The sequence below is a fragment of the Leptosomus discolor genome, chromosome 19 (assembly GCF_034619465.1).
Source record: "Leptosomus discolor isolate bLepDis1 chromosome 19, bLepDis1.hap2, whole genome shotgun sequence".
NCBI classification, from domain to species: domain Eukaryota; kingdom Metazoa; phylum Chordata; class Aves; order Leptosomiformes; family Leptosomidae; genus Leptosomus; species Leptosomus discolor.
The window spans coordinates 1,864,809-1,888,307 of NC_141409.1; the positions used below are offsets into that span (position 1 = coordinate 1,864,809).

Here is a 23,499-nt window from a genome sequence, read left to right on the forward strand (position 1 = left end):
AGAACCACAGAGCCCTCAACAGAAAACCCTTCGGAGATGTGCAAAGCTCCTGTTGTGCTGGGGGGCACACGGTGGAATTGAGATGGGCTGTGAAGCTCAGAGGCTGATCTGACACAACATATGACGTTAAGGAATTAAAAATACACAAGCAAGTAAAGGGACCTTTGCAAAAAACCAGGAAGCAGCAGCTGAGCTTTTGTCAGATGATCCAGGTTTGTGCCATCTCACGTGTGCTACAGGAGTCTGAAACACGCCGTTGTTCTCAAAGACAGAGAGCGCTGAACAACGCTACCTTCAGGTTGCAAGGGTGAGGGCAGCAAAGCCCTGCTTTGCAAAGAGATTCAGTTTCCCAGGAAGAACAGGTAGAGAAGAAATCAGCTGAGATTTCTAAGAGACTAAGAGACAAAGCAGTGTGTTTGGCAAAGCAAAGATTTATTCTTCTCTCCTTCCTTTAACTCATGAGGAAATGGATTATTACTCTCAAGTCAATCATAAGGCAAAAAAATTCTAACAGACTCCCACAGTCCCATCTGCGGAGTCAGTTACATGACGACTAGCATAAGACTTCAACAACAGCAGATTTTTGGTCAGGATTTATATGCGTTCCGCTTTCTAAAAAATCTCTTCAGGGCTGCCACACAGGTGAAACTCTTGGGAGCTTTGCAATCCAGAGCAAAGTCTGTACTTCAGGGGTCAATACGAGCTTCACTAGAAGGCACAAGGCCAAAGCAACACAAGTCAGAGGGCCTGGGGAGTCTCACTGAATTTATCTTTTTTTTTAATTCCTTTTTTTTTTTTTGTAATCTCCAGTTTTAGCCAAAGCTCAGCTCCTCAGAAACATGAACCTGCTCCACAAACAAAAACAGTGAAGGTGTTTCCTCCCACATTTCAACACCATTTTCCTTCTTTGCTGTTGCGTCAAAGAAAACAAAAGTCTTGGGAGCAAATCAGTGGTGCAGACAAAGGCTACAGCTACTGGATTCCACTGCACACCTAAGTGAGAAACTAATGTCCAGGGTTACTCGTGGCACATAAACTGGAAGAACAGTAACACTCTGCACAAACTTGTCATGTCTGGCAAATCCCAGGGTCCCTTCCATAACAGAAAACGGTGCATTTAAATAATTGGTAAAATTTCTCCATTTTTGTGAGCCATCATTAGTACATGGAATGGTAAATATTCTTTAAAAGACTTAAACAGTGGTCCCAAGGGTAACTCCTGACTCCAGCAAACAGAACTGATCAGCATAAACCAAATAAAAGATGCATCTTACTTTACAAATCAAAGGTTACGAACTAGAAAATACACATTCCCCCCTCAGCCACTGGAAAATGAACCGTTACAGTCCGATTTAATTAGTTCTGCTGAGCAGCCCCCGATCCAAAGGGGGCTGCACCCCACCTACGCACTGCCCGCTGCGCCCGCTAATGGAGGGGAAAGCACATTTTGGGGAGAACAGCCCCTGTAAGAGACAGGGACACGCATGTTTCTGTGAACTCATCTGTGAGTACAGGATGGTCCAGGTAGCCACAGAACCAAAAGGAACAGCACTATAGAAAGCCAATCTCCAAATTCATGGTTTAAAATCTATTTGCACATATAAAAATGAAAGATCCCAGGGCTCCCATAAGACTCAAAACCCCTGCGTCTGCTTTGTCTTCAAGCAACTGAGCAGATTTCACTAATTCTGTTGGGACCAGGAATCGTTGTAATACATTTAGACTGTCTCCTTTAACACTACTCATGAAAATACTTCTACCCAAAGTACTCCTAAAAAAAATTGAAAATTTCTCCACAGTCCAAAAATTGTGAATAACATGAACTTTGCTGCACAGTTGTAAGCTTGATTTGGGTCAACAAACACCTTACAATGCACTGGCTGGACAGGGAGGGACGGAAGGAGGCTGACATAGAATTATACCTAATGTGCTCACAAGCTTTCCCAGTGCGCCACTCAGAAAGCAGCTTTCAGTCAGAATACCTGAATCTAACTGATGCAAATATATAAAATGCACGTGTAGTTTCACATCATCTCCTGCATTCCTGCAGATAAGTTAAAAAACTGCAATACCTCTACAAAATTATATACCACTTTGAGCCAAACCAGCAGCAAATTCTCTTCCATCATTCATTTCAGCCACAGTTTGAACAACTTGTTCAAAGTGCTCTGTAGAACTAAGACACAGTACAACAGCTGCTTTGCTGCCCCCTCCTCCTCCCGATGTGACGCAGCACAGCTTGGTAGTTTGGAATGAGATCAGCGTCAGCAGCAACACTGACAGCCCTGCCTCTGCTGGGACACCGTTACAGGTCTTTGTTCATTCCCCTCATCACCTGAAACACCGCACGTCCTCAGGAAGGAACAGTGTTGTCACCCAGTGTTTCGGTGAATCCAGAATAAACCAGAGACCTGCGGGCTTATTCCTTCTCTCCAGGGACAGTCCTGTGCTGTTAAGACAACTGCTGCATTCCTGATATTCAATGAGCATTTCGTAAGACTAACGTGAGGGAGTTCTGGTTCACCAGAGCCCCGTGAACATCATGGTCCACACTACAACTATTCTCTGAAGCTCATCATCAATACCAGGAAAACCAGCTGAGTATGGCACAGCTTGTCCATCCCAGAGCCAGGGATTAGATTTAAGACTGACATGACTTCTCCAAACCAGAGATGCTTTCCCAAAGGTTTTGTTTGTTTGTTTGTCTGAAGCCAAAAAAGGTGCAATACAACATCTCTCCTCAAACCCTAAAAAGTAAAGTGACTTGAAGATAAAAATGCCACCACCAGGTCTACTAACAGCCAGTCTATGCTGGCACCCAGATAGGGAGCGGGTGAGCTTCTGTGTTAAACACGTATTTGTCAAGGTTGATTAAGTCTATGTCATCTGAAAACAGCAGAAACATGTATTTGAGTGTTTCCCCGAGGAAGAAGCTCTCCATCTTATCTCGTGGCTCTGGATTACTGGGATTCTGGACGTTATTAATGGAAGTGTAACCACCTGTAGGAACCTGTGCCAAAAAAAAAGCAGAAATTTTTTATATTTCAATAATCTAAAACAAATTCTTTTCACTTGGAGAAAATAAGTGCTGAGAAACAGATCAGCATGTTTTTCATTTCATACTTGGTTTTCATTTGCATATAAAACTTCAGTTATGAAAAAAAAATCTCATTGCACTTTAAAAGAAACCACGAGGACAAAATGAAGCAAAATGTCCACTTATGCTTGATTTGAAGTGGTGTCACAAAGAACATCCCCTTGACGTTTCTGAACAAACATGCAGAAAGTAACTAGTGCCATTCCCACATCAGAGCTGGCCAAAGCACCACACCTATTCTCTTAAGAGCAGACCATGGATATTTAATGACCACTGGCATCTCGGCCACACTTTTACAGCACCTCGGAGCAGTATCTCCGTGAGCACTGTAGTCAGAGCAAATACAAACCCCTCTATTACAGCATTAATGCCATTTTGTGGCAATATTTTTTTTTTTGGCAACTTCAACCACAGGGTTGTTTCAGTCCAGCCAGCTCCTTCTCAGCTTCTGAATTCTAAACAACATCGCAGGAGAGATTCTAACAGCTCCCAAGAAGATACAGAGACACTCTGGCAGTCTGCATACAGCTTCTGCATTTTACTTTCTACTCAGTGTAATAGAAGTTCTTTCCCTGAATGCACTACGTCGTGTATCTCAAACGCTAAGGCACTGTGTGGACTGAATTTTTCAGTGTGCTCTTACAAATTTCCCCACAGGTATTTGATGACTCTTGAAGGACAGGAGGTTTCCAAAGTTCTTGTTAGAGTGCAAGTGAGCAAGTACAGTCCTGACAGAGCAAGGTCATGGTAAGCTGATCTTACCCGTGTGTATTTATTGAAGTTCTGCAAGATTTCCCAGCCCCAGTCCTGGTATTTCTTATCACCGGTGAATCTGTACATATAAAAAAGGCTTTCCACAGTTTCTGGTCGCAGTAAGTTGTGCCTGTCTGCAGGCTGCAAGACAAAAAAGACAAAAAAAAAAAAAAAACCCACCAAAAAAACCAAGAATAATTCAGACAGTGCATTTCTTCAGGGACACATGCAGGAAGAAAAACAGTGATTCCCATCTCCATCTACTCCAAGGCATTTATTATGTGTAACTCAGGTCCTAAATACACTACGTGGGTAATTCAGAACAAAGGCCAGGGTACACCTGGGAAGTGAGGCACCAAAGGAACAGGCTGCTCCACAAGAGCACGTCACCAGCAGCTGGCTGGGAGCTGCACCAGCAGAATAGAGACACAGAGAATCGCTGAACTGCGGGCCAGGCCAGCTGTCTGCTCACCTTGATTTCCACATCTTTGTGGCCCTTTTGTGCATGGAGATTGAAGTGTACGATCTCCGGGCTCAAGCCTGTCTCTACTTGAGCATACATCTGGTAACAGGTTTCTATAAGGGCTTCAGCCAGTTTCATATGATCTGCGGTCAATCCATTGTGAGCTCCCAGTGCCAAAGTACCCGGCAAAAAGCAAACCAAGTGATCCTGCAAGACAAGACAAGACAACTCTTACTGGGGAAAAAATTACACAACAAACAGGCATCTGTGTGTGTGTGTGCCTTGCTGTGTCCCTATCTGTGTGCCTTTTTTTTCCGCCCCCCTTCTTTCTCTTCTTCAAAGCACATTTCAGATACCAAGAAGTTGAGGGTAACTTTTTAACAGCCTGAGACAGGCAGCATTATTACAGGGACATCACTAATTTGGAAAATGTACAAGACACTGGTTTTATGTCAACTTTCTGAAAAAAAGGTCTCAGGTCAAGGCAAGGAGGAAGAGCCAACTCATGACAGGGGGTGGGCAGAGTCACCTAAAGGTTTCTCAATAGAGACACCTAAAGGGACAACATAAGGGACAAACTGATCATCTGGATTTAATTTTGAACTTAAAATGGAACAGAGATGGGAGTCAGGCACAGAAAAACAAAGCTTTGGCAGAAGGGGGAGAGGAAAATGAGAAGGAGACCAGCTGAAGGAGATTCCCCTCATTCTGAAATAACCACCTCAGCGCTATTGTAAGAGCAACAACATCTGCAGAGATCATCAGATCCACTGATACAACTGGAAAACACTGGCAAGTTTTCAAGCATACTTCTGCCTGAAAGCTTGCCCCTTGCACCTGTTATTGGGGGTAATAAGAAGCTGTTACCGCTCACCTCTGTAGGGCACCAAGACGCAGGCGCACCATTTTTCTAGACAGCCTGGGACACAGCTGGCTCCCATCCCCGTCCCCACCACCAGCTCTCCTAGAGCTATGCTCTTGTTTACAGCCAGCTGAACGCCACAGACAACAGGCACCTTGACCAACACATCTTCGGCTCTCCGTGTGTACGGAAGAGGGGCATCCGAGGATGATCATGGGAAGAGCGCTCCTGCTGGTTTTCAGCAGCAATGAAAGGACTGCAGGGACGTTTCTTTCTTAGCTTTTACTTGCTACAGCAAACGATTTGTTCAAAGGACAAGAGGGATGGTATTATTTGAAGAACTACGCAACATTTGCCAACAATCAAGATTAATTTAGTTAACTTTCCAAGAAAGCTCAATCATCACAGTCAGTTGAAGTCACACATCAGAAAATAGATTGTATAAAACGCCCAAAACTCCAGCAAAATTCAGTTTGCAATACAAGACTGATTGTCCTCCTCCAGAGGCTAATCCACCACTGACACTGTGAATGTAAGAATTACAGATCAATGTCACACACGGAATTTCAAAGGATTTGTATCATTCAGAATGAGGGCTCAGGTCTCATCACCCAGAAACATGGTCAATGCACTCTGGTGCACAAGCAGCACCTGCATGGACCTTTAAAAGCGTTGTCTAGCCCTAAAGGAAACAGTTGATGGTAGCGAAGTGCGGGAGCTGCGTGAGGACACTGACACGATCAATGTGATCTAACAAGTGAACCTTTATTTCCCTGTTGGAGCCCGGCTCCATCCTCCTGACACTCGCCCTTCACATATTTATAAGCATTGATGAGGTCACCCCTCAGTCTCCTCTTCTCCAAGCTCAAGAGACCCAGCTCCCTCAGCTTTTCCTCATACGGGAGATGTTCCACCCCCTCAATCACCTTTGGGGCTCTGCACTGGACTCTTCCCTGCTCTGGCTGGGGTTGGACTAGATGATCTTTCAAGTTCCCTTCCAGCCCCTGACATTAAGTGATTCCAGCTGGCCAGGGTACGATACCTGTCAAGCCTTTCACCCAACGATAACTGATTCAATACCAAAACTTTGACTCCCTGAACAGAGGGAAGTGTACCAACGTGTGCAGAAACCTAAGGCTGTCTGAACCAATTCTGTCATATCTTGGCTGGAGGAGCCCCTCTACCCACAACCCAGACTCTGGTCTCGCTCACAGCAGGTCTGGAGAGCCTTTGGGAAATTCAGATGCAAGAAGCACATGCTGCAAAACAGAACTGAACATCTCAAAACCACTACATCAAGAAACCAAATGAGCCAAAGAATTCACTAAAGCTCACTGCAGGTGTTGAAAAAGCATGTATAAGGCTACACATATACTACCAACACACCACCACTCACATACAGTACGTGCACTTGCATGAGACCTTTAACTCGAAAGATCTTAACATGAATTTTAAAGAGTATGGATGCACAAATTAAGAGCAGGGCATTAAGATCAATCTGTTTTCCCTAAAGCAAACAGCATATTGTCTTACTCAATAACCCTACGTGTAGGAAAAGAAACAAATATGAGAGGACAGAACCCTCCAAAATTGTAATTTTTTTTTTAACCCGATACCACAATATTAGATCACCTGCTGCTTTTGAAGGTAAATCTGAAAAGCCAAGTGTGCAAGTGACCACATACATTTTTCAATTATGGAAAATAGATAATACATAAAATAGGCACTGCCTCAACCGTTTCAGACACTGGAATTTTATGACCAAAACAGAAAAAACAAAAAAAGAGAAGAAAAATTCGACTCCAGCACCAAAATGTTCAGTCTTACAGGATTTACTAGAGGAACTCAAGGAGAAGACCCCTGCCTTGCACTGGTGATCTACAAATTAGTTCCTCAGTAACTGCCATCACACTGGCTACACATACAGTTTTGGGTTTTTTCCCTGTTGGTTTGTTGGGGTCTTTTTGGAGGGGGAGGGCAGAAAGACAGCACAGAAGCATTGCATTTGCCTGTCCATATGTTGATTATTTTTTTTTTTTGGTGATGGTTTTTCTGTTTTATTTTGTTGTTGTTTTTCTAAATGCAGTTGGACTTCTTACCATCTTGGCGCTGAAATGGCCGTGAGCAAGCTCTCCCACAAAAGTAAGCTTCTTGGGTTGTGACCTCTGAAGAAGATGCTTTTTCACTCCTTCTATGGCTCTCATATAGTCTTCCAACAGTCTGTGAATTAAAATCATTCCCAGTTGGCTCACATACATGCAGTCAGAACAATCTTAATCACAGCTGATGTTTGGCACAATCCTTTTGGAGACTGTTATTTCAGTCTAAAGAACAATATTAAACCAAATGTTAAAACTGAAAAAAGAAATCCTCAAAGTGGCCCTCAACCGGACAGGAATCAGTTATCACTACCATGCAGCAATATGCAGTTCACTCTTCGTCTAAACCATAAATCTAAGAATTAATGAAAACATACCCACAACTCTGTTTCTAGGCATCAACCCGATTCTATTTCAGGAATCTTCAGAAGCGCAGTAATTGAAATCACAGAAAATCCAGGCTGGTAAGGACCTCTTGGAGGCCTTGACTTCAACCCTCTGCTCTGAAGCAGATTCAATTAGATCAGGTTGCCCGAGGGCTTATCTGAGCAGTTTTTTAGTATGCTCATCCAAACATGTAGCAGTATCTCCATTCAAAGATGGAAATTCAATTACTTTGAGCAATCTTTTCCAATGTTTGGCCACTCTCATTGTGAAACAATGTTTCACAGTATTTAATTGGAATTTCCCTTGTTTCAATGTACTTTTATGTAGAAAAAACCCTGCTAAATAATTCCATTTTGAGGCTCACAAAGACAGCAGTTCTCCATTTACAGGGAGGTATGACTTGGAAAAGGCAGTCATGCAAGCTTTCTTTGGAGAGGTGCACCTGCTCTTATGCAAAGGAATGCCTCAGAGGTGCATGTTGTCGCTCTGTATGCATCAAACCCCTCGACAGGAACAAGTCCAACATAATGAGCTTATAAGACGACAAAAACTGCTTGGGTTTTTTGTCTTGTTTTGGAGGAAACCTTCTTTTCCAACATCTCCAATTCCTCTGCTACTTGCAAACGTTCTCTTCCACTTTGCCAGTGCAGCGAAGAGAAACATAAGAGACCTAAAGCAAAGCCCCTTTTCTAAGAAAAGTTACTCCTTACAGGTCAGATCTCCCACCTCAACCACCTTGTAGGATTCACCTTTCCCTAACAAATCCAGAGAAAACACAGACATCACTGGTGAAATGAAGAATCATCAGTATTTCCAAAGTGTCTAATACCTATTCCACAGTAGATGGTCCTTATCTGCTCTAAAGTCTTAACTCTCTTCTCCTGTCCGTAATACTCCTCACATTTCAAGTGCTGAGGAAGAAAAGTTTTCTGAGGAGAAGTTTTGAGACAAAGCCTAACTTTCATGCTGTTTTTACATCAAGTTACCACAGGTCTCTCCCTCTTGCTTGCTCAGCTTGCTTTTAAAAACAGTGACACTTTCGGTCAACTGTTGGGCACATACCTTACTTTTCTTCAAGCAGCAAACACCACCAGAGCACTTTACAGCTCACATAAGTCTCACACCGATACGAGAAGTGGAAAGAACTTACTCGTTTTCTTTTTTCCCACCCTGAATCCATTGCTTGAGCAGATACTCGTAGTAACTGTCAGCTCGGGCTCCCAGAGTATAGACACCCAAGTGGGTGAACTGCCCGCTATTGGTGTTTATGAACATAGGCACGAGTCCGTCATTTTTCCCTGAGAGGGTGTGAACATGCTTCATCACCTCATCTACAGCTTTCTGAAAGAAAGAAAACAGCAAACAGAAATTACAGGCATAAATGACGCACAGTAACTTCAGGCCAATAACAAATCTTTAACTACTCTTCCTCAAATTAGCATCAGGGGCATCAAGTTCAGCTCATGCAACAGGATTTCAAACTTTCTGACTCTCAAAACAAGATGTTCTGGGTACGTCTGAGTACTCTGAAATAATTGTAACTATTTCCTTTCCTTCAAGTAAGGCCACTGAAAAGCCAGCACTATGGCACAGGACTACGATCTGAGTTACTCGTATTTGCAAAGTACAAGTCCAGCTAAAGTAACAACTACACAAATCATGCAACAGCTGAACCTCCTCTAAATAGCTGCACTCTCCAACACTCGAGCTGTGGATACACTTTCAAACAGTAAAACAACATTGCAAAACACAAAGACGACTGGAAAACATTCTTTTCTCTGGAATTATTTTTATTTCAACTAACTTTTCTTTACACTGTGACTTGCTGTCAGACCCTTATCTGGTGAGTCACGTTCTGGCTCCACGGACGGCAACACCAAGGTTTTGTTCTTTGCGTTTAGACAATGGCAGCAAGAAACTGCACACAGAGTTCTAACACCATGATGCAAGACAGTGTCACAGTCCCCTGCTCAGCTTAATATTGTTTCAAAATCTGACAACCTAATATCAAACAAAAATGTCAATGATAAAAACTGAGGGGACTGGGCGGGAGGGGTTGTTTTTTGGTGTGTGGTTTGTTTTGGTTTGGTTTGGTTTTAAAATCACAAGCTATTTCTGAAGGAGAAATGTAATTATTCACCTCCACTACTACTTTTTGGTATTTAAGAAAATAATTGGAATTACTTTGTTTCTTTTCCTTCCCTCATCTACAGTTTCACAACTCATTTGGTGTCACTTAGAGACTACAGAGACCACGTGTATTGATGGAGAGTCAGTGGTGGAGCCATAGAGAAGTGGAAAAAGAGAAAAACATCAACTGATTCTTCTATACCTGGAATTTCTCATCTCCAGTGAGACGAGAGAGCTCCCTAAACTCCAGCTGAATACTGGTCACCTCTGCCACAGTGCTGTCGGATGTCCAGCGAGGCGGATGTGCGGTGCCCCGCCCAATGTTGACATCAGAATACGGTATCTTGGAAGGGGTCTTGAATGCCGGCATAAGCCTGTTCCCAATGTCTTGCTAAAGAAAACCCAAGAGCACAGGACAAAACACAAACAAACAAATAAATACATACACTCACAACCCCTCAGATTTTCTTTCACCAAGCAGACAGAAAAAGAGGCAATAGCGGCTCAATTTTAGATGGTGCAAGAAAGCCAAGAATTAAAAAGGGTCATGGATTGATGCAGTGACTACAGAGTTTCAACCTGGCTCCTAGCACTGCACGCCTCATTTGAGCCTGCAATGCCTACATACCATGATGCAATTCTGAAGTCATTGACTGCATCTAGCTACTCTCAAGAGGTGACTGGTGCTGTTGAGACACACAGAAAGGGCAACAAAAGACAACTATTACTCTTTGCCAACTATTTACTTCCTCTTTTGTTTCATGAGCTTTATTATGGTCAGTGTAAGAATTACCCGATAAAACACAGCAATGCTCTGAGGTTATCCAGAGAGCAAAAAGATGCACAAGTTTAAGAGCTTAATGGTAAATCCCTTTCCCACCACTTTAAATACGAAACTGTTAAAAACCAGCATGATTTAACTTTCTGATGAATGTTCCCTCAACGTTGTCTAATACGGAACTCACAACCCAGTTTCACCCAGAAGGCGTCACTCACAGCTTTTTCCAGGAAGAGGCTGTCTCCGGAGAGGTGGTAGGTGCTCAGCAAGCCCCCCAGGATGCGAATAGTGCTCTCAAAGAGGTTCACATCCACGTTTTTATCAAACACTAAATCATTTGCTACCCATTTTCTTGCTTCTTCAAACTCTGCAAAGTATAAAACATAGTTTAGCTACGAACTTCTGGCATGTTCCAGACTTAGATGAACTTAAACTAGAGATACTCCATACATCCATGACAGTTACTTCTATCTGTCTACAGAGATCATAATTTTAGGTGGAAAACTAAAATGAAAAGGACATGCAGGGAGAAGTTTGACTACTATTGGTTTCTTATTCAGCATTCACCACAGATGCAGACAGAAACACCCAGCAAAATAAAAAGTTCCTAATAGTCTAAAAAAAAAGAAGAAATCAAGGAATTCATTATTAAAATAATCCAGAAATTGAGATATTTTAAGTCAATCCATTTGACTTGTCAAACAATTAGTTACACTTCCACACGAGCCTAATGAAATTTTAATTAAATCTTTTTAAACCAAAGCTGTTATCTACCAGGATAACAGATAACATATTCAGTCAACAGCCATCAACACCTTGTAACTAGGTAACTTGTTACATAGGAAGCTCCTGGGGAGCCTGCCTCCTACTTCAGTACTTAACCCATAAAATCCCAAAGGTCTGCAATTTTCTCTCCAGAAATAAAAATGGTTATTTATCACAGTAATAATTCAAAAAGGAATGTTAAAAAAAAAAAAAGCCATTTCAGATTCAACAGTCAGCTTATCGGCAGCATCACTCGATTGTTTTTACACGGGGTCTAACTTCATGGTGCACGTGAGTTAGCTCAGCCTTCACCGTTAGAGGCACAAGCTATCTCAAACTATCTCACACCTTCCCAAAACTCCTGCTTGTCAGCAGGTGCAGGACAACAACCAGTTTCCCAGAAACGGAAGGTATTCCACGGGAGATTAACTCTCGAGCAAAAGGAAGCCTCTGTGACCTCACAAGAAAAACAGTCTTGGCCGTTGGGTATATACTGGATCTTGCGCAGCCTGAGAAGAATCACAGAAAAACCTCAGCTGTCAGACGTCAGCACTATCTAGCAGGACAGGAGAAAAGGCAAGGTCCTCTTTCACAGAAGCATTAGAATTCATCAGCTTACAAGAAAGACTGGCAGCCTCAAACAGAACTTTCATTTACATAGCATTTGTTATTCAGAAGAAAGCCCAGGAGCTTTCTAAGGCAATCAGCAAAAGAACTGCTATAAAATGCGAAGAAGCCTTTGCCAAGAACCCATTTTCAACACATCTAAATTACTAATAATTTATTTTAAAAGCTCTATGCAGTTCACAATTAATTTTTCATGAAAAAAAAAAAGCAGCACACTGACTTGATGAAACTTCAAGATAGCCTGCTGAGGCCTGGAGGGGCAGACACATGACACGGAGTTTTTGTTTGATTTAATATTTTACACAAACTTCAAAGGCAGAAAGAGACAGAACCATGAAAGACTCTGATTGTTTATTGTCCCCTTACTAGCACCTCTGTCCTTCCTATCTTGACACAAAAAAATTGCAGGACTGATAGAACATCACAAAGGTGGCTGCCTACCAAGGTTAAATAGGTACACTGCCAGAAATTTTTAAATACCACTTAAAAAACCCCTGCACTACAAAAAACAAAACAAAACCAAAACAAAACCCAAACAATAACAACAAAATAACTCTTAAATACTGATTAAGCAAGTTTTTTGCAACAGAATTGCAGATTTTTTGGCATAGTTTTTAAAATCTGCTTCAAAGTTTTCTAACATAGTCACTTCCAGAATAACTGTGGGAAAAAGAGACAGCAGAGGTTCAGGAAGGAGGTATCGAACACTCCCCTTCTCTGTCCATTGATTCCTTACAGAAACAACCTTCTAAAATCCAGACATGGAATACTGACATGAAGTGTGACAAAACAGAAGCTGGGAGCTTACAGGCGAGCTGCCTGAGACTGGTGGGCAGTAAGCCGACAGTGGCTGTATAACAGCACCAAGACAGCACCAGGGTTTTAGTGCAGAAACAGAAGTCAGGAGGCTTATAACACCTTCCTCAGTTTCTAGCAGACAGATCCATTGCTATATGTAACAGTAGAATATTTTTTTTCTGGCTGTTAAATTCTATTCCAAGAAAAACTATGTTCTTTAATACAGTTGGGTAGGTTTTTTTATATTTATTTTTATACATACTGTTTATATGTATACATATATGTACTAAACCTCACAGAAAAACTAAACTTACTTGCCACACGTAATAAACGTTCGCCTCAAAGACCTCTGAACATGTACTGCCTGAACAGAGAATAAGAAATTATTTTAGAGGGGGGAAAAAAGGAAGAAGAAAAAAAAATACCTTCTTTTAAGCCTAAAATCCACATGGTATCCAAGGCGTCAACTAAGGTAAGCCCAAGTCCAAACCACTCGCTGTAGGACTTGGACAAAGGCTTCAGCTCATCGTGGCCCCAGGCGAAGTCCTTGTAGCCCCGCCAGGCGTGGCGGAAGGCTTCTATCACAGCCATCTGCCGCTCGCTGATGGGCACTGCAAAGGGGAAAGCACCCGGCTCGAGACTGCTGCTGGGGAGCTAGGCAGCCATGCCAAACACTGTTTTGCTGCATTTTACCCAAAATAAACTTTCTTCCAAACTAAACAATCAGTGTAATGCAAAAGCCACCCTCAGATTATTCTTTTCAGTACAGCCTTTCCTCTGCTAAATAACCAGTCCGTCTTTCTGGTCAGCAATTCAGCCAGGTGGAAACAGAGATCTCACCTTGGCAAAAAAAAACCCCTCACTTCTGCAAATAAATCATTAAATAATCACATGCCCAGCTGTTAGATGAGTATCACTAAAGCTCAAAGACCTGAAAGCTGGGAAATACCAGAACTAAGATCGCTTAAACGAACTGTAATTCTGCTGCTGAACACATATGCTTAACAATACAATCCTTGGCTAATTTACCACATACCATTTTTAGTTCATCTTCCTTGTTTTATTCATTCTTTCTGCTAAATTTAAAATCAGTTCTACAAAATTATTTCTCTTGAACTTTACATTCAATACAAAAAAGGAAGAAAATTTACTTTTTCCATCTTTGGCAAAGCCATGTCATTTTCCATAGTTCTACCGAAATTTTTGCTCGCAATTTGCCATAAAGTTGAGTTTCTGTTACACATTCAACACGAAAAATTTCAAGCTCATTAGCTGAAATTTTGCAAAATTATAAACAAAGATTTCTAGAGTGAGAAACACCAAGCAGCAGAACTAACCTCATATACATTAAGCTGGTAAAAGCCAAATACATCCCAATGTAATATGCCGCGTTTACCCTATCAGAATGTCCTCGTATGAACTCAGAAAGCAGAACAACAGGTTCTTTACTCCACAAGGACAGAAACTGCAAAAACAACTTCTACAGCTTCCTGGTGAGCCTTAAAAATAGCTCAGTTTAATTCAGGGATTCAATATCACCTACCCTGGATCTGCAGAACAACAGGAAAAGCCCTGCTGAAAAGGAAGCGGTCCCTTTCAAGCCCTCTCTCTTTAGACCGTCCTTTCCCGGAGGCTGTATTTCAAACATTTGTCACAAAAATTTATTTTCAATTCTGAAGGCTAATAAGCGTAAGGCTGTCACGGTGGAATAAGGACATTGAAAGGCTAGATGCTCTATGTTAGTAATCTTTCCTACACTTTTTGTCTCCTTAAATTAAAATAAATAAATAAAACAGATGTGTGCAGGGAGGAATTGCACAACTTCAACCATAAGCACGAATGGAAATACAGGTATCATTAACGGCACTATTTACCCGGTTCTTTCTGGTCCTCAGCTTCCACAGATGAAGGTTTTTCTGGTTCCTTTATTTTACTAGACGGAGGTTCAGTGCTTTGGTCAGGTTCTATCACTGCTCCTCTCCAGCTGCGAACACAAGGGATTGCAATAAGACTTAATTTGATCACAGAATGTCATGCAAATGAACTAGACCTATCTCTGCATTTCCTTTTTCTCATGATACTTGGATAAAACAGGAGTTGGACTTTGTATCAAGGATCAAAATAACTATGTTGTCCACTAGATAATGTTTCTGTTCAAAGAAAGTAATTTGCACCTGAGAAACTTTACTGGATTAAGAAATGTGTCTTACAGGCTCTTGGAATTCCATAAACATCTTGGCAATGGAATTCAATGAAGAACTTCTAAAAAGAATGAAAACACCTGAGAATGATACATTAGAAGTATTTTCTTATCTACCAGTTCTGAAATGATCAGAGGAGCCACTAACACTAAACGGTATCATACAAATGACAATAATCAAAAAAATCACAAAGCAGCACAAAGGTCTAGCTGCTTGAAGTCCTTGCTTTACTACCAAGGGGTTCCCAAGCCTCCCCTACCACCCCAGGTGCATAGCTCAGTTTTTACAGGTTCTCATTAAGACTTTCCTGAAGGACAAGTCTTTCAGAATGGACTTCAAGTCAAGCCAAGTTCACATCAAGATCAAATAATCCTGACCACGCTGTTTAACATATAGCCACGTTGCCTTTGAGTTCATGCTATGCCTCCTAAGGGAACCAGGCTTACAGGACCTTTAAAGTTCATCTTGTTTACAGTCAGCATATCTTATGACTTACATAAATCACATAATTTCATTTCTTACTTTCATTCTTTAGACTTGTAACTAGTGCTCACTGTGCTTTCATTGCTCTCTCAAGTTTTCCTATTACCACCCATTTAACTTTACAGGTCACAGGGTAAATGGAAGTGCAGGAATAAAACGCTTTGAGTCACTCGAGAGATTTCAGATAATACCAACAGCCAAACTACCGATGCAGGCACAGTTCTGATGCTATGGTCAGCTCAGCCTGTGCAGGTGCTGAAAAGGACACAAATATAGGAAAAACCAAGCCTAGTGTTCCAAATCTTAAGAACCTCTCCTGAACTTGTAGCAGGCTTTTCTATATCCAAGTGACATCCCTTCAGTAATTCCCAAATCAAAAGATTTCAATCAATAATATCTCAGGGAATAACAGCATAAATCCAAACACAGCAGCACAGACCGTCTGTAACAGGTATTCCTCTGGCTGCGCAAGGGGTCTCTGACCTGCGTGGTTCATCTTTTGCAAGAAAGGAGCCAGCGCATCTTGGGCAGTGACACGCACACGACACCCCCAGCTACAGCCTCCGCCCGTCCCACTGGGCTGGGTTTCGTGGCACCGCACCCCAAACCCACACCAGTATGACTTTCCACGTTTGGTCCCAGACAAAGACACTGTGACAGGATTATTGTACTGCTATTGGGACATTAACACCGACTGCAAAGCAAATGGCAGGAACCTACAGCTCCTGAGGATTCTCCCGAGCATGAAGAGTGTCTCTGCGTTAGAAACCAGACAGCCTTGCAGGGCACGAAAGCCTCTGCAGTTCCACGATGCAAACAGTAAAAACAGAAAAGCTGCACATTCATCAAAATTAAAGAAATCAGCCCAGCAATATCAACAGTCATCAGGCCAGACCTGAGAGCAGATCGATGTGAGGAAAGAAAACCTCAGACACGGACAACAAAAAGCCCTTACGGCTTTCACTGCAGCCTCCAAAGGAACCTGACAGGGGCGAGGCGGGGCGCACTGTAACTTGCTGGAAACATTTCTACCTGATAACAGATTTCTCCGTTTTCTCTTCTTTATCAGCCTGCACCGGCTCTTCTACAGCCCTGCTGGTACCATGTTGCATCTTCATCCTCACGTCCCTCCGTGGTGGTTTGATCTGAAGATTAGAAGGTCCACGCCGAACACGAGGCAGTTTTGCTGGCTTCTGAGAAAATAAAGAAAAAAAAAAAAGTGCTTGGTATGTTGCAGAGATGGTAAAATTTCAAATAGCATCCCAGTGTTAAACATACCTTCAGAGAAATCTTATTTTGATACAGTATCAGCATGCAAGATCTGCCCTGAATGGAAGGTATGCTAAAGACCTTGCTTGGTTTTTTGTTTGTTTGAAACTTTTGGTAAAATTATCCAGTTCTTAAGTTTACATTGATAAATTACCTTTAAACTACCTCTACTGCTACCAGATATTAATTTAACACAAGGCACTGCCAAAGGATTGTAAAATTATTTGATTCCATTTGACTAGGCACAGTAAATCTTCGCCGCAATTACCAAAAAGCATGCAAAAAGAAGCTTACACAATGGCAGCATGAGATGATACCAAGGATTACCACCCTGTAAGACACGTACGTTTGTGCCCAATGAGGGAAAGATTTCATACACAGTTTTGTATTCATTAACTGGAAATCCCAAGATTCATGAGGTAAATACATGAAGAGCAGCACAGTAACCAGTATCCCTGTACTCCACTAACCCACAGTCCGTTCACGTTTCTTTCCTACTGCATCCCCTACAACTGTAACCCTTCAAAACCCACCCACCTCTGGGCTGTTTGCTGCTGTTTTCCAAGCTCACAGAAAAGCTGCTGTAACTCAGAGTGACGCTGACTGTGTCGCACATTCAGCCACGACTCTGCTTAGGCTCCTCACACCAGCGAGACTGAGATCCAGAGCACTCCGAGCCCAAACAAATTAATCACAGCAGGAAAGTGAAGCCTCAAGTACAAGGTCACTGTGACCTCAGGTCCTGGCACTCCTGGGTATAGCAGTGATTAAGAAATAGTACACTGGACACTTAAATAAAAAAGGTAAGGCCAGGAAATACTACACCAAAGCCCTTCCCAAGAGGAGAGCACTCCACCCAGAGCAGCCTTTTATTGCCCGTTACAACTCCCTTCTCCTCCACAACTGCTGGAACCAAGCACTGGTTGCAGCGTCCACAAACTCTCGGGCAGCTTTCTAAAGCTCATTTCTTCTCATGGTACCTGCGGTGAAAGCTCTGGGTAGCCTCCGAGGTTGGCGTCTGCTTTGTGGGGTGCTGGTAGAACGGCCGGATTTGCCAGCTTTAATCCAGGAATCTCTGGTTCTGTTCTCTGGTCATCCAGTGATTTGTTTGTTAGACCTAGACACACAAAACCGCTCAGCACAAGGAATGGACAGTTTAGACTCCAGCTAGAAATTTCTAACAGGTAATTTGCATTCAGGTACTAGATGCAGTTCCAGAAAGCGTTTCCATCCACAGAACACTGATAAACACACACCAAGTGTTAGATACAAAGCGCCTTTTGGTATTAACGCTCTCCCTAATATACAAGGAGGCTGCTAAAAGGCAGGTGCTTTTATTTAATTGCTATGACTTCAGCTTCTCAATACTGGCAGTAAGATAATATCAAAGGTAAATACGCCTTTGTGTTGCAGAAGAGTTTGGAACACTGATAGACAATCAAAACCAAGGGAGGATTGTCCGATTCTACTGTTTAGGGCTGGGTTACTAATATCTACATACAAGCATAACAAAAAACCACTCACACCTCCAAATCTCAATCAACTGAAATGAAACATTGCTCTAGTCAAGATAAACAATGAAAAGGCATATGAAAAATATTTCTGATTGAGCAGAAAAATTATTGAAACATGTCACATAAAATCATCTCACAACTGTGCTTTGAGGGATACACCCAGTCATTGCCAATAAAAATTAAAACTAGTTGTAAGAACCACAACGATCTCTCAAATATAACACCATGCTCTAGAAATTCCGAGCTGTACAGAACACGTACTTCTCCACGGCTCCCCCACGCTCGTGTACGAAATGACTCCACAGACTGCCAAGGCGGCAAATAGGAAGAGAACTACGCTCCGCTGTAGTCGCGACAGCTGCTTCCATTTCTTTAGGAGAGAAAAGAAGCAAGAGGAAGAATATTTAGCATGACATTAAGAGCCTACTCAGTCAAAAATAAACACTTACCAGTTCATTCAGAGCAAGGAACACAAAACTGAGTCGGTTTAATTTTACCCTCTGTTTCCAACTGCAGACATCCATTGCTTGTTTTCGTTGATGACAGAGCAAACCGAAATATAAGACGCTGGCATATAGCACAGGAGGCCCAGAGAAACATCAGAGCCACTTGCTGCAAGAAGCTCAGAGACTGCCAAGCGCCAAGATTGCCAGAGCGCATCACCTACCGCGCTGACTTTCATCCCAGCCTTCGCTGGCTGCCCTGAGCACCTGCCCAGATGTCAGCTGGGAAACAAGCCCAAAGCCTCTTTCCTCCCTTCTGGCTGGGGAGGCACTGTAGGGGACACACGCAAAACAAGAAACAGAAGAAAGTGGCAGTAAAACTAAAAATGTTACAGCAGGGAAGAAGAAAGGCTCAAAGAAAGCAAAGCCCCAGCCGCTGGACAAGAAAAGCCAGGCACCTTGCCTCTGACAGACATAGGTGGAGCTGTCACACAGAACAGGTCGTATCACCATAAATACAGTGATCAACTCGCAGCAACATGAAAACGAAGTGAAACAACGAACCAGACAAACCCACAATGTTTTCAAGCTTAGTCCCAGGCAAAAGTGTCTTTTTAAAACTGAATTATATACAACAAACTCACTGCAAGGCAGACAGCAAATGCTACATTAACCTGAAAGAGAAGTTTCCTCCATTCAGAGAGAGGGCAGCTGGAGTAAACTGCTAACTTACCACTTTGTTAGTTTTCTAACAGTCCTACCAGATCCACCAGAGCAGCATTTTGCTTCCAATTACTGGTGCTGGCACACAGAGAGGATGCTTCAGCGCCAATGCTACACTTGGGAACCACCTGCAGTTTCCCACAAGCCACTCTACACCCCACAGCACTTCCCATAGTCTCCATCCTCTTAATAACAACCAGAGGCTGCAAATGTTCCAGGGAAGAACCACCTACGTACTCATCCTGCCGAGCCCCACAGCACACGGTTCCCATTGTCCTCCCACACTGCTGACAGGACAGTAATCCTGTCACCCTTCCCCACGCACACCGCAAGAGGCCGAACCCCCTCCTTCAACTTCGGCCCTGCCTGCATGGCAACCTGTACCATCATCTCCCAGATGCAGGAGGGCACTTGAAGCCCAGCAGCCCTGTGTTTCCTCGGGGCAGGATGGGAAAAGAGGCACTGACTGTGGTGTCTTGGGATGGGTAGGAATGAGGCAGAAGAATACATGAGGGCATCCACCACCACCTTATTTTTTTCTTTTTGGTGACAAAGAATAAGGACAACAGGAAGGGTGAAACATCTTGTGTCCTATTCCCACCTTTCCCCAGCTGTTAATAAAGAGAAGCTGCCATACTGTGTCCCTAAACAAGTTCTTCATACGCTTCATCTGAGCACCTGTAAAGCGTCTGTAAGCGGCTATAGCTCATCCCCTATCTGCAACAAGGGTTATGTTGTTCCTTTTACTCACAGGTTGCACCCTGCCTTCCAGCCCAAGACTCCCATCCCCAGTAAAGCTGCCTGCCCACTCCCTAACCCCAAGCAGACTCGAAGGTTACTTCCAGACAGCTCTGCTGGAAACCTCTCTTCTCACACTCCACCTTCCCATAGAGAGAACCTTTCCCTTTACTCTCCTAGGGCAGAGGACAGGGCTCCCCCTTCAAGCCCTAAAACAGGAGGCAAAAGCACCAAGGCCGAAAATCACCCCCCTCCAGTCCTGCGCAGAGCACACCGTGTTGCCCCCCAAATCCCCGCTCGCAGAGGGCAGGATTCCTGTGAAACACACACCGCGCACCCTCACCCCAGCTTTGCTCACAGAAATTACGACAGGACTTCGAGCGCCCTCCACTAGCCCGCTCTCCACAAGCCCCTGCAGGGTGGGGAGCTGCCACACGAACACTGCCACCAGCCCGGAGCCACCCCTCCCCAAAAGCCCAGGGCATCCCCGCTGCCAGCGCCCACAGCTTGGGCCCCCTCCCCCGCTCGGAATGGGGGTTCCAACCCACACTCCAGCTGCACCCGGGCTCAGAGACGAGCCTCACCCCCCGCTCCCGCCGCCCTCCTGGCCCGGCGGGGCCCCCTCACTGCCCGGCGGTCCTTTGCACCGGGACGTACCCGCCACCGCCGCACAGCTCCCCGCCCGGACCAGCCCGCAGCGCCCCCCCGGCCCGCAGCCCGCCCTCACCCGCCAGCAGGAGCGCCGCCTCCAGGCCTTGCTGTTATTGTAGCCGCCGGCCCCCACCGCCTCCTCCGGGCTGAGGGTGACGGAGATGAAGTCCCGTCGCGGCGGCGAGGAGGTGGCGGCAGCGGCCGAGTACATGGCGGCGCCTCAGGGGCCGCAGCCCGCCCGCCCGCCGCCCCGCGCGCCGGCCGCCGTCACCCCGCGCCTGCCAGCACGGAGCGGGACGGAGCGGCCGCTTCCGGGTGCCGCTCTAGCCCGGGAGCGCGTCCGGGACTCTATGGCGCCCCTAGCGATGGCGGCCGCGGGGCGCACCGGCCCCGCCGCGGAGGGCGGGGAGCGGCGGCGAGAGCTTGGGGGCCCGGCGGGGCCCGTCCTCCTCCCCGCGGGCGGGGAGGCGGCCGCCGCGGCCCTCACCGGCTGGCGCAGGGCAGGGGCCGCGGGCACCGTGCGCCGCCCGCCCGCCACCGCCCGGGGGGACGCGGCTCTCGGCCCGGTCTTGTTCCGAGTCCCGGCACCAGGCGCCGTGGCAGCTTTCGGGCGGAGGGCTGGTGGTGTCGGGGCTGAATTTCTTTCCCCTTGCCGGCCCTCGCTTCACCCGCTCTCGACACAAAGCCAGGCCAACGAGGGGTACCCCTGCCTGGGCGGGAAACGGGGCGCAAGGAGAGGCAGGAGCCCTCGCTCTTCCTCTGTGTGGTGGGATTATAACATAGAGACCAGTCCTACAAATACTGGCATGAGAGAAACATACATGGACATGCGCGTGCGGGAGGTCATCAGGAAAAAACCCTCAATGCCAATGAACGGACGGGCCTGCGCACTCCCCTCGGCTGAGGCCAGGAAGGTGCAGGTCCCATCCAGCTTGGAGAACCACGCTCTGGTGAGGCCACAGCACCAGCCACGCAGCAGAAGACACTCGTGCTGCACCACAGGCACCATTGCTCCACCCGCCGGGAGGGTGAACACAGTGAAGGAAAACCCCAAACAACTGTTGACTCCCCAAGGACAGAGAAAGGCTGCCCACTGTCATTGCCACCTGCCAGCGAGAACCCCAGAGACACGTTTGACAGCTGGTATCCCTCATCTTCTGCATCACACACAGTCCTGGGCAGACAACATGGGAACACAAACCTGAGAGTGGACAACTAGTATCTGCGTGTGAGTGGGTGAAAAGCAACTTAAGCAGTTGTGTTATCCTTCCATAAGACCTGGCACTGACTCAGCAGGATCCACTTGTCCCACATAATTCCCTCCCTCATCTGTTTCTCCACAGACCCCCAGCCCTTTGTCACTCCCTGTGCAAATAGTTCTGTGCATCTTTGCTGGGGAGGAGGAGGGATGTTCTTGGTGCGTGTAGAGGAACAGAGGAGGGTACTGTTCAGCAATGTACATGTTCAGAGACAAACATGACTGGTTTTGGAATAACCATTACTTCTAGAGCAGGTTTGTAGTGCAACAGGAAAAAGAAACTGTTGAAACAGCTGCTTTAAGACTACTGCTCTAGGTGCACCTTACCTTCACCTTCAGCCATACCTAGCTACTCAGTTAACATGCATCATTTGAGCCTTTAAATTTGCAATCCTCCTCACACTGGCTTTCCAGATAAAAATGAAATTTTGGTGTTTTTCTGAGCATTTCATGATTAAAAAAAAAACAAGCAAACAATTCTGGTAGATATGAACACTCCACATAAACAGAGGAACAATTTAACAAAAGCCTGAAGCATGCATTCATTTTTACTATTTATTTTCCTGTTACAGGAAACTACAGGTTCATGTAGCTTAGAAACACAGTAAAACCCCCAGCAGCCTTCACATGGGTGTCAAAAGAGAAACACGGGGTGAAACAGGTAAGGAAGGAAGAACATCTACTTCTGACCATTGCTGGGTTCAGCACTACACCCCCAAAAGAGGACAATCTGTCATCTGTGAAAAATTCCTAACTTCCCCCTACTGATTGTCCTGTAACAGAGCCCTGTTTAAGAAGTGCCTGTCACTGGGAAGCCAAGCAAAAGCTGCGTTACAGGGAGCACTCGTTCCCTCACCACAGCTGTGAAAGCCTGACTCAGATGCAGATCGCTCAGATCTACTTTAAATAAAAGAAAAACCACACGCCACCCCCAGTTAAACTCCCTCCCTTCAGTAAATCGAGTTGAAAAGCTTGGAAAGAAAAATAAACAGGTTTGCAGGCAAGAACGGAGTCTTCAGTTTTCTGATGAAAAAATACACCCCACAATGTCAAACCCCTTCAGGAATTACTCTCCGAGTTCCACATTCCCCTGTACATCTGACTGCACTGGAGGCACTGCAGCCTCCAGCCATGCCACCAGTGACACGGTCTCAGCGTCCTGCAGCTGTGGTGACAGCACCCATGACGTGTAGGGACAAACACAACAAGCGTATTTTCCTTGTGGACAAGAAACACAGACAGACACATAAAAATCACAGTAACATCTTTATTAGAAAAATGTATAGATGTCCAAAAGTTTCTGGAATACTACGGGACCTCCCTTTGTTTCAGGTACTTTCTTCATTCCATAATGCAGACTAGAATCACTTTGTTACATACAGGACAGATTTATTTTTTTAAAAAAGTTCTCAAAAATTCTTTGTGTTCTAGTTTAAAATATGAGAAGTCATAGGAAAAAA

At 44.7% G+C, this 23,499-nt stretch overlaps 1 protein-coding gene across 2 annotated transcripts; it reads right to left on the bottom strand.

Moving 5' to 3' along the window:
* Nucleotides 1-411: 411 nt before the first annotated feature.
* On the bottom strand, nucleotides 412-20,992 carry MAN1B1 (mannosidase alpha class 1B member 1). 2 transcript variants are annotated; one of them, XM_086475614.1, is made up of 13 exons: nucleotides 20,858-20,992; nucleotides 18,488-18,596; nucleotides 17,693-17,829; nucleotides 16,476-16,633; nucleotides 14,634-14,743; nucleotides 13,185-13,370; nucleotides 10,788-10,936; nucleotides 9,994-10,182; nucleotides 8,812-9,002; nucleotides 7,275-7,395; nucleotides 4,323-4,520; nucleotides 3,860-3,991; nucleotides 412-3,010 (listed from the first exon to the last, which is right to left on the bottom strand). In XM_086475614.1, the coding sequence occupies exons 1-13, from the start codon at nucleotides 20,990-20,992 to the stop codon at nucleotides 2,807-2,809; spliced, it is 2,019 nt and encodes a 672-aa protein (XP_086331740.1). In that variant the 3' UTR covers nucleotides 412-2,806. The 2 variants fall into 2 exon arrangements, with proteins under 2 accessions (XP_086331740.1, XP_086331739.1); XM_086475613.1 differs by having other exon boundaries at nucleotides 16,476-16,636.
* Between the last annotated feature and the right edge of the window lie 2,507 nt (nucleotides 20,993-23,499).

Excerpts from the sequence above, each read along its gene's own strand:
- MAN1B1 (XM_086475613.1), bottom strand. The coding sequence starts at position 20,992 with ATGTACTCGGCCGCTGCCGCCACCTCCTCGCCGCCGCGACGGGACTTC. Across the intron at positions 18,597-20,857 it reads GGCGGCGCTCCTGCTGGCGG|AAATGGAAGCAGCTGTCGCG; the intron begins GTGAGGGCGGGC and ends TCTCTCCTAAAG. Across the intron at positions 10,183-10,787 it reads GCCTCTTCCTGGAAAAAGCT|CAAGACATTGGGAACAGGCT; the intron begins GTGAGTGACGCC and ends GGTTTTCTTTAG.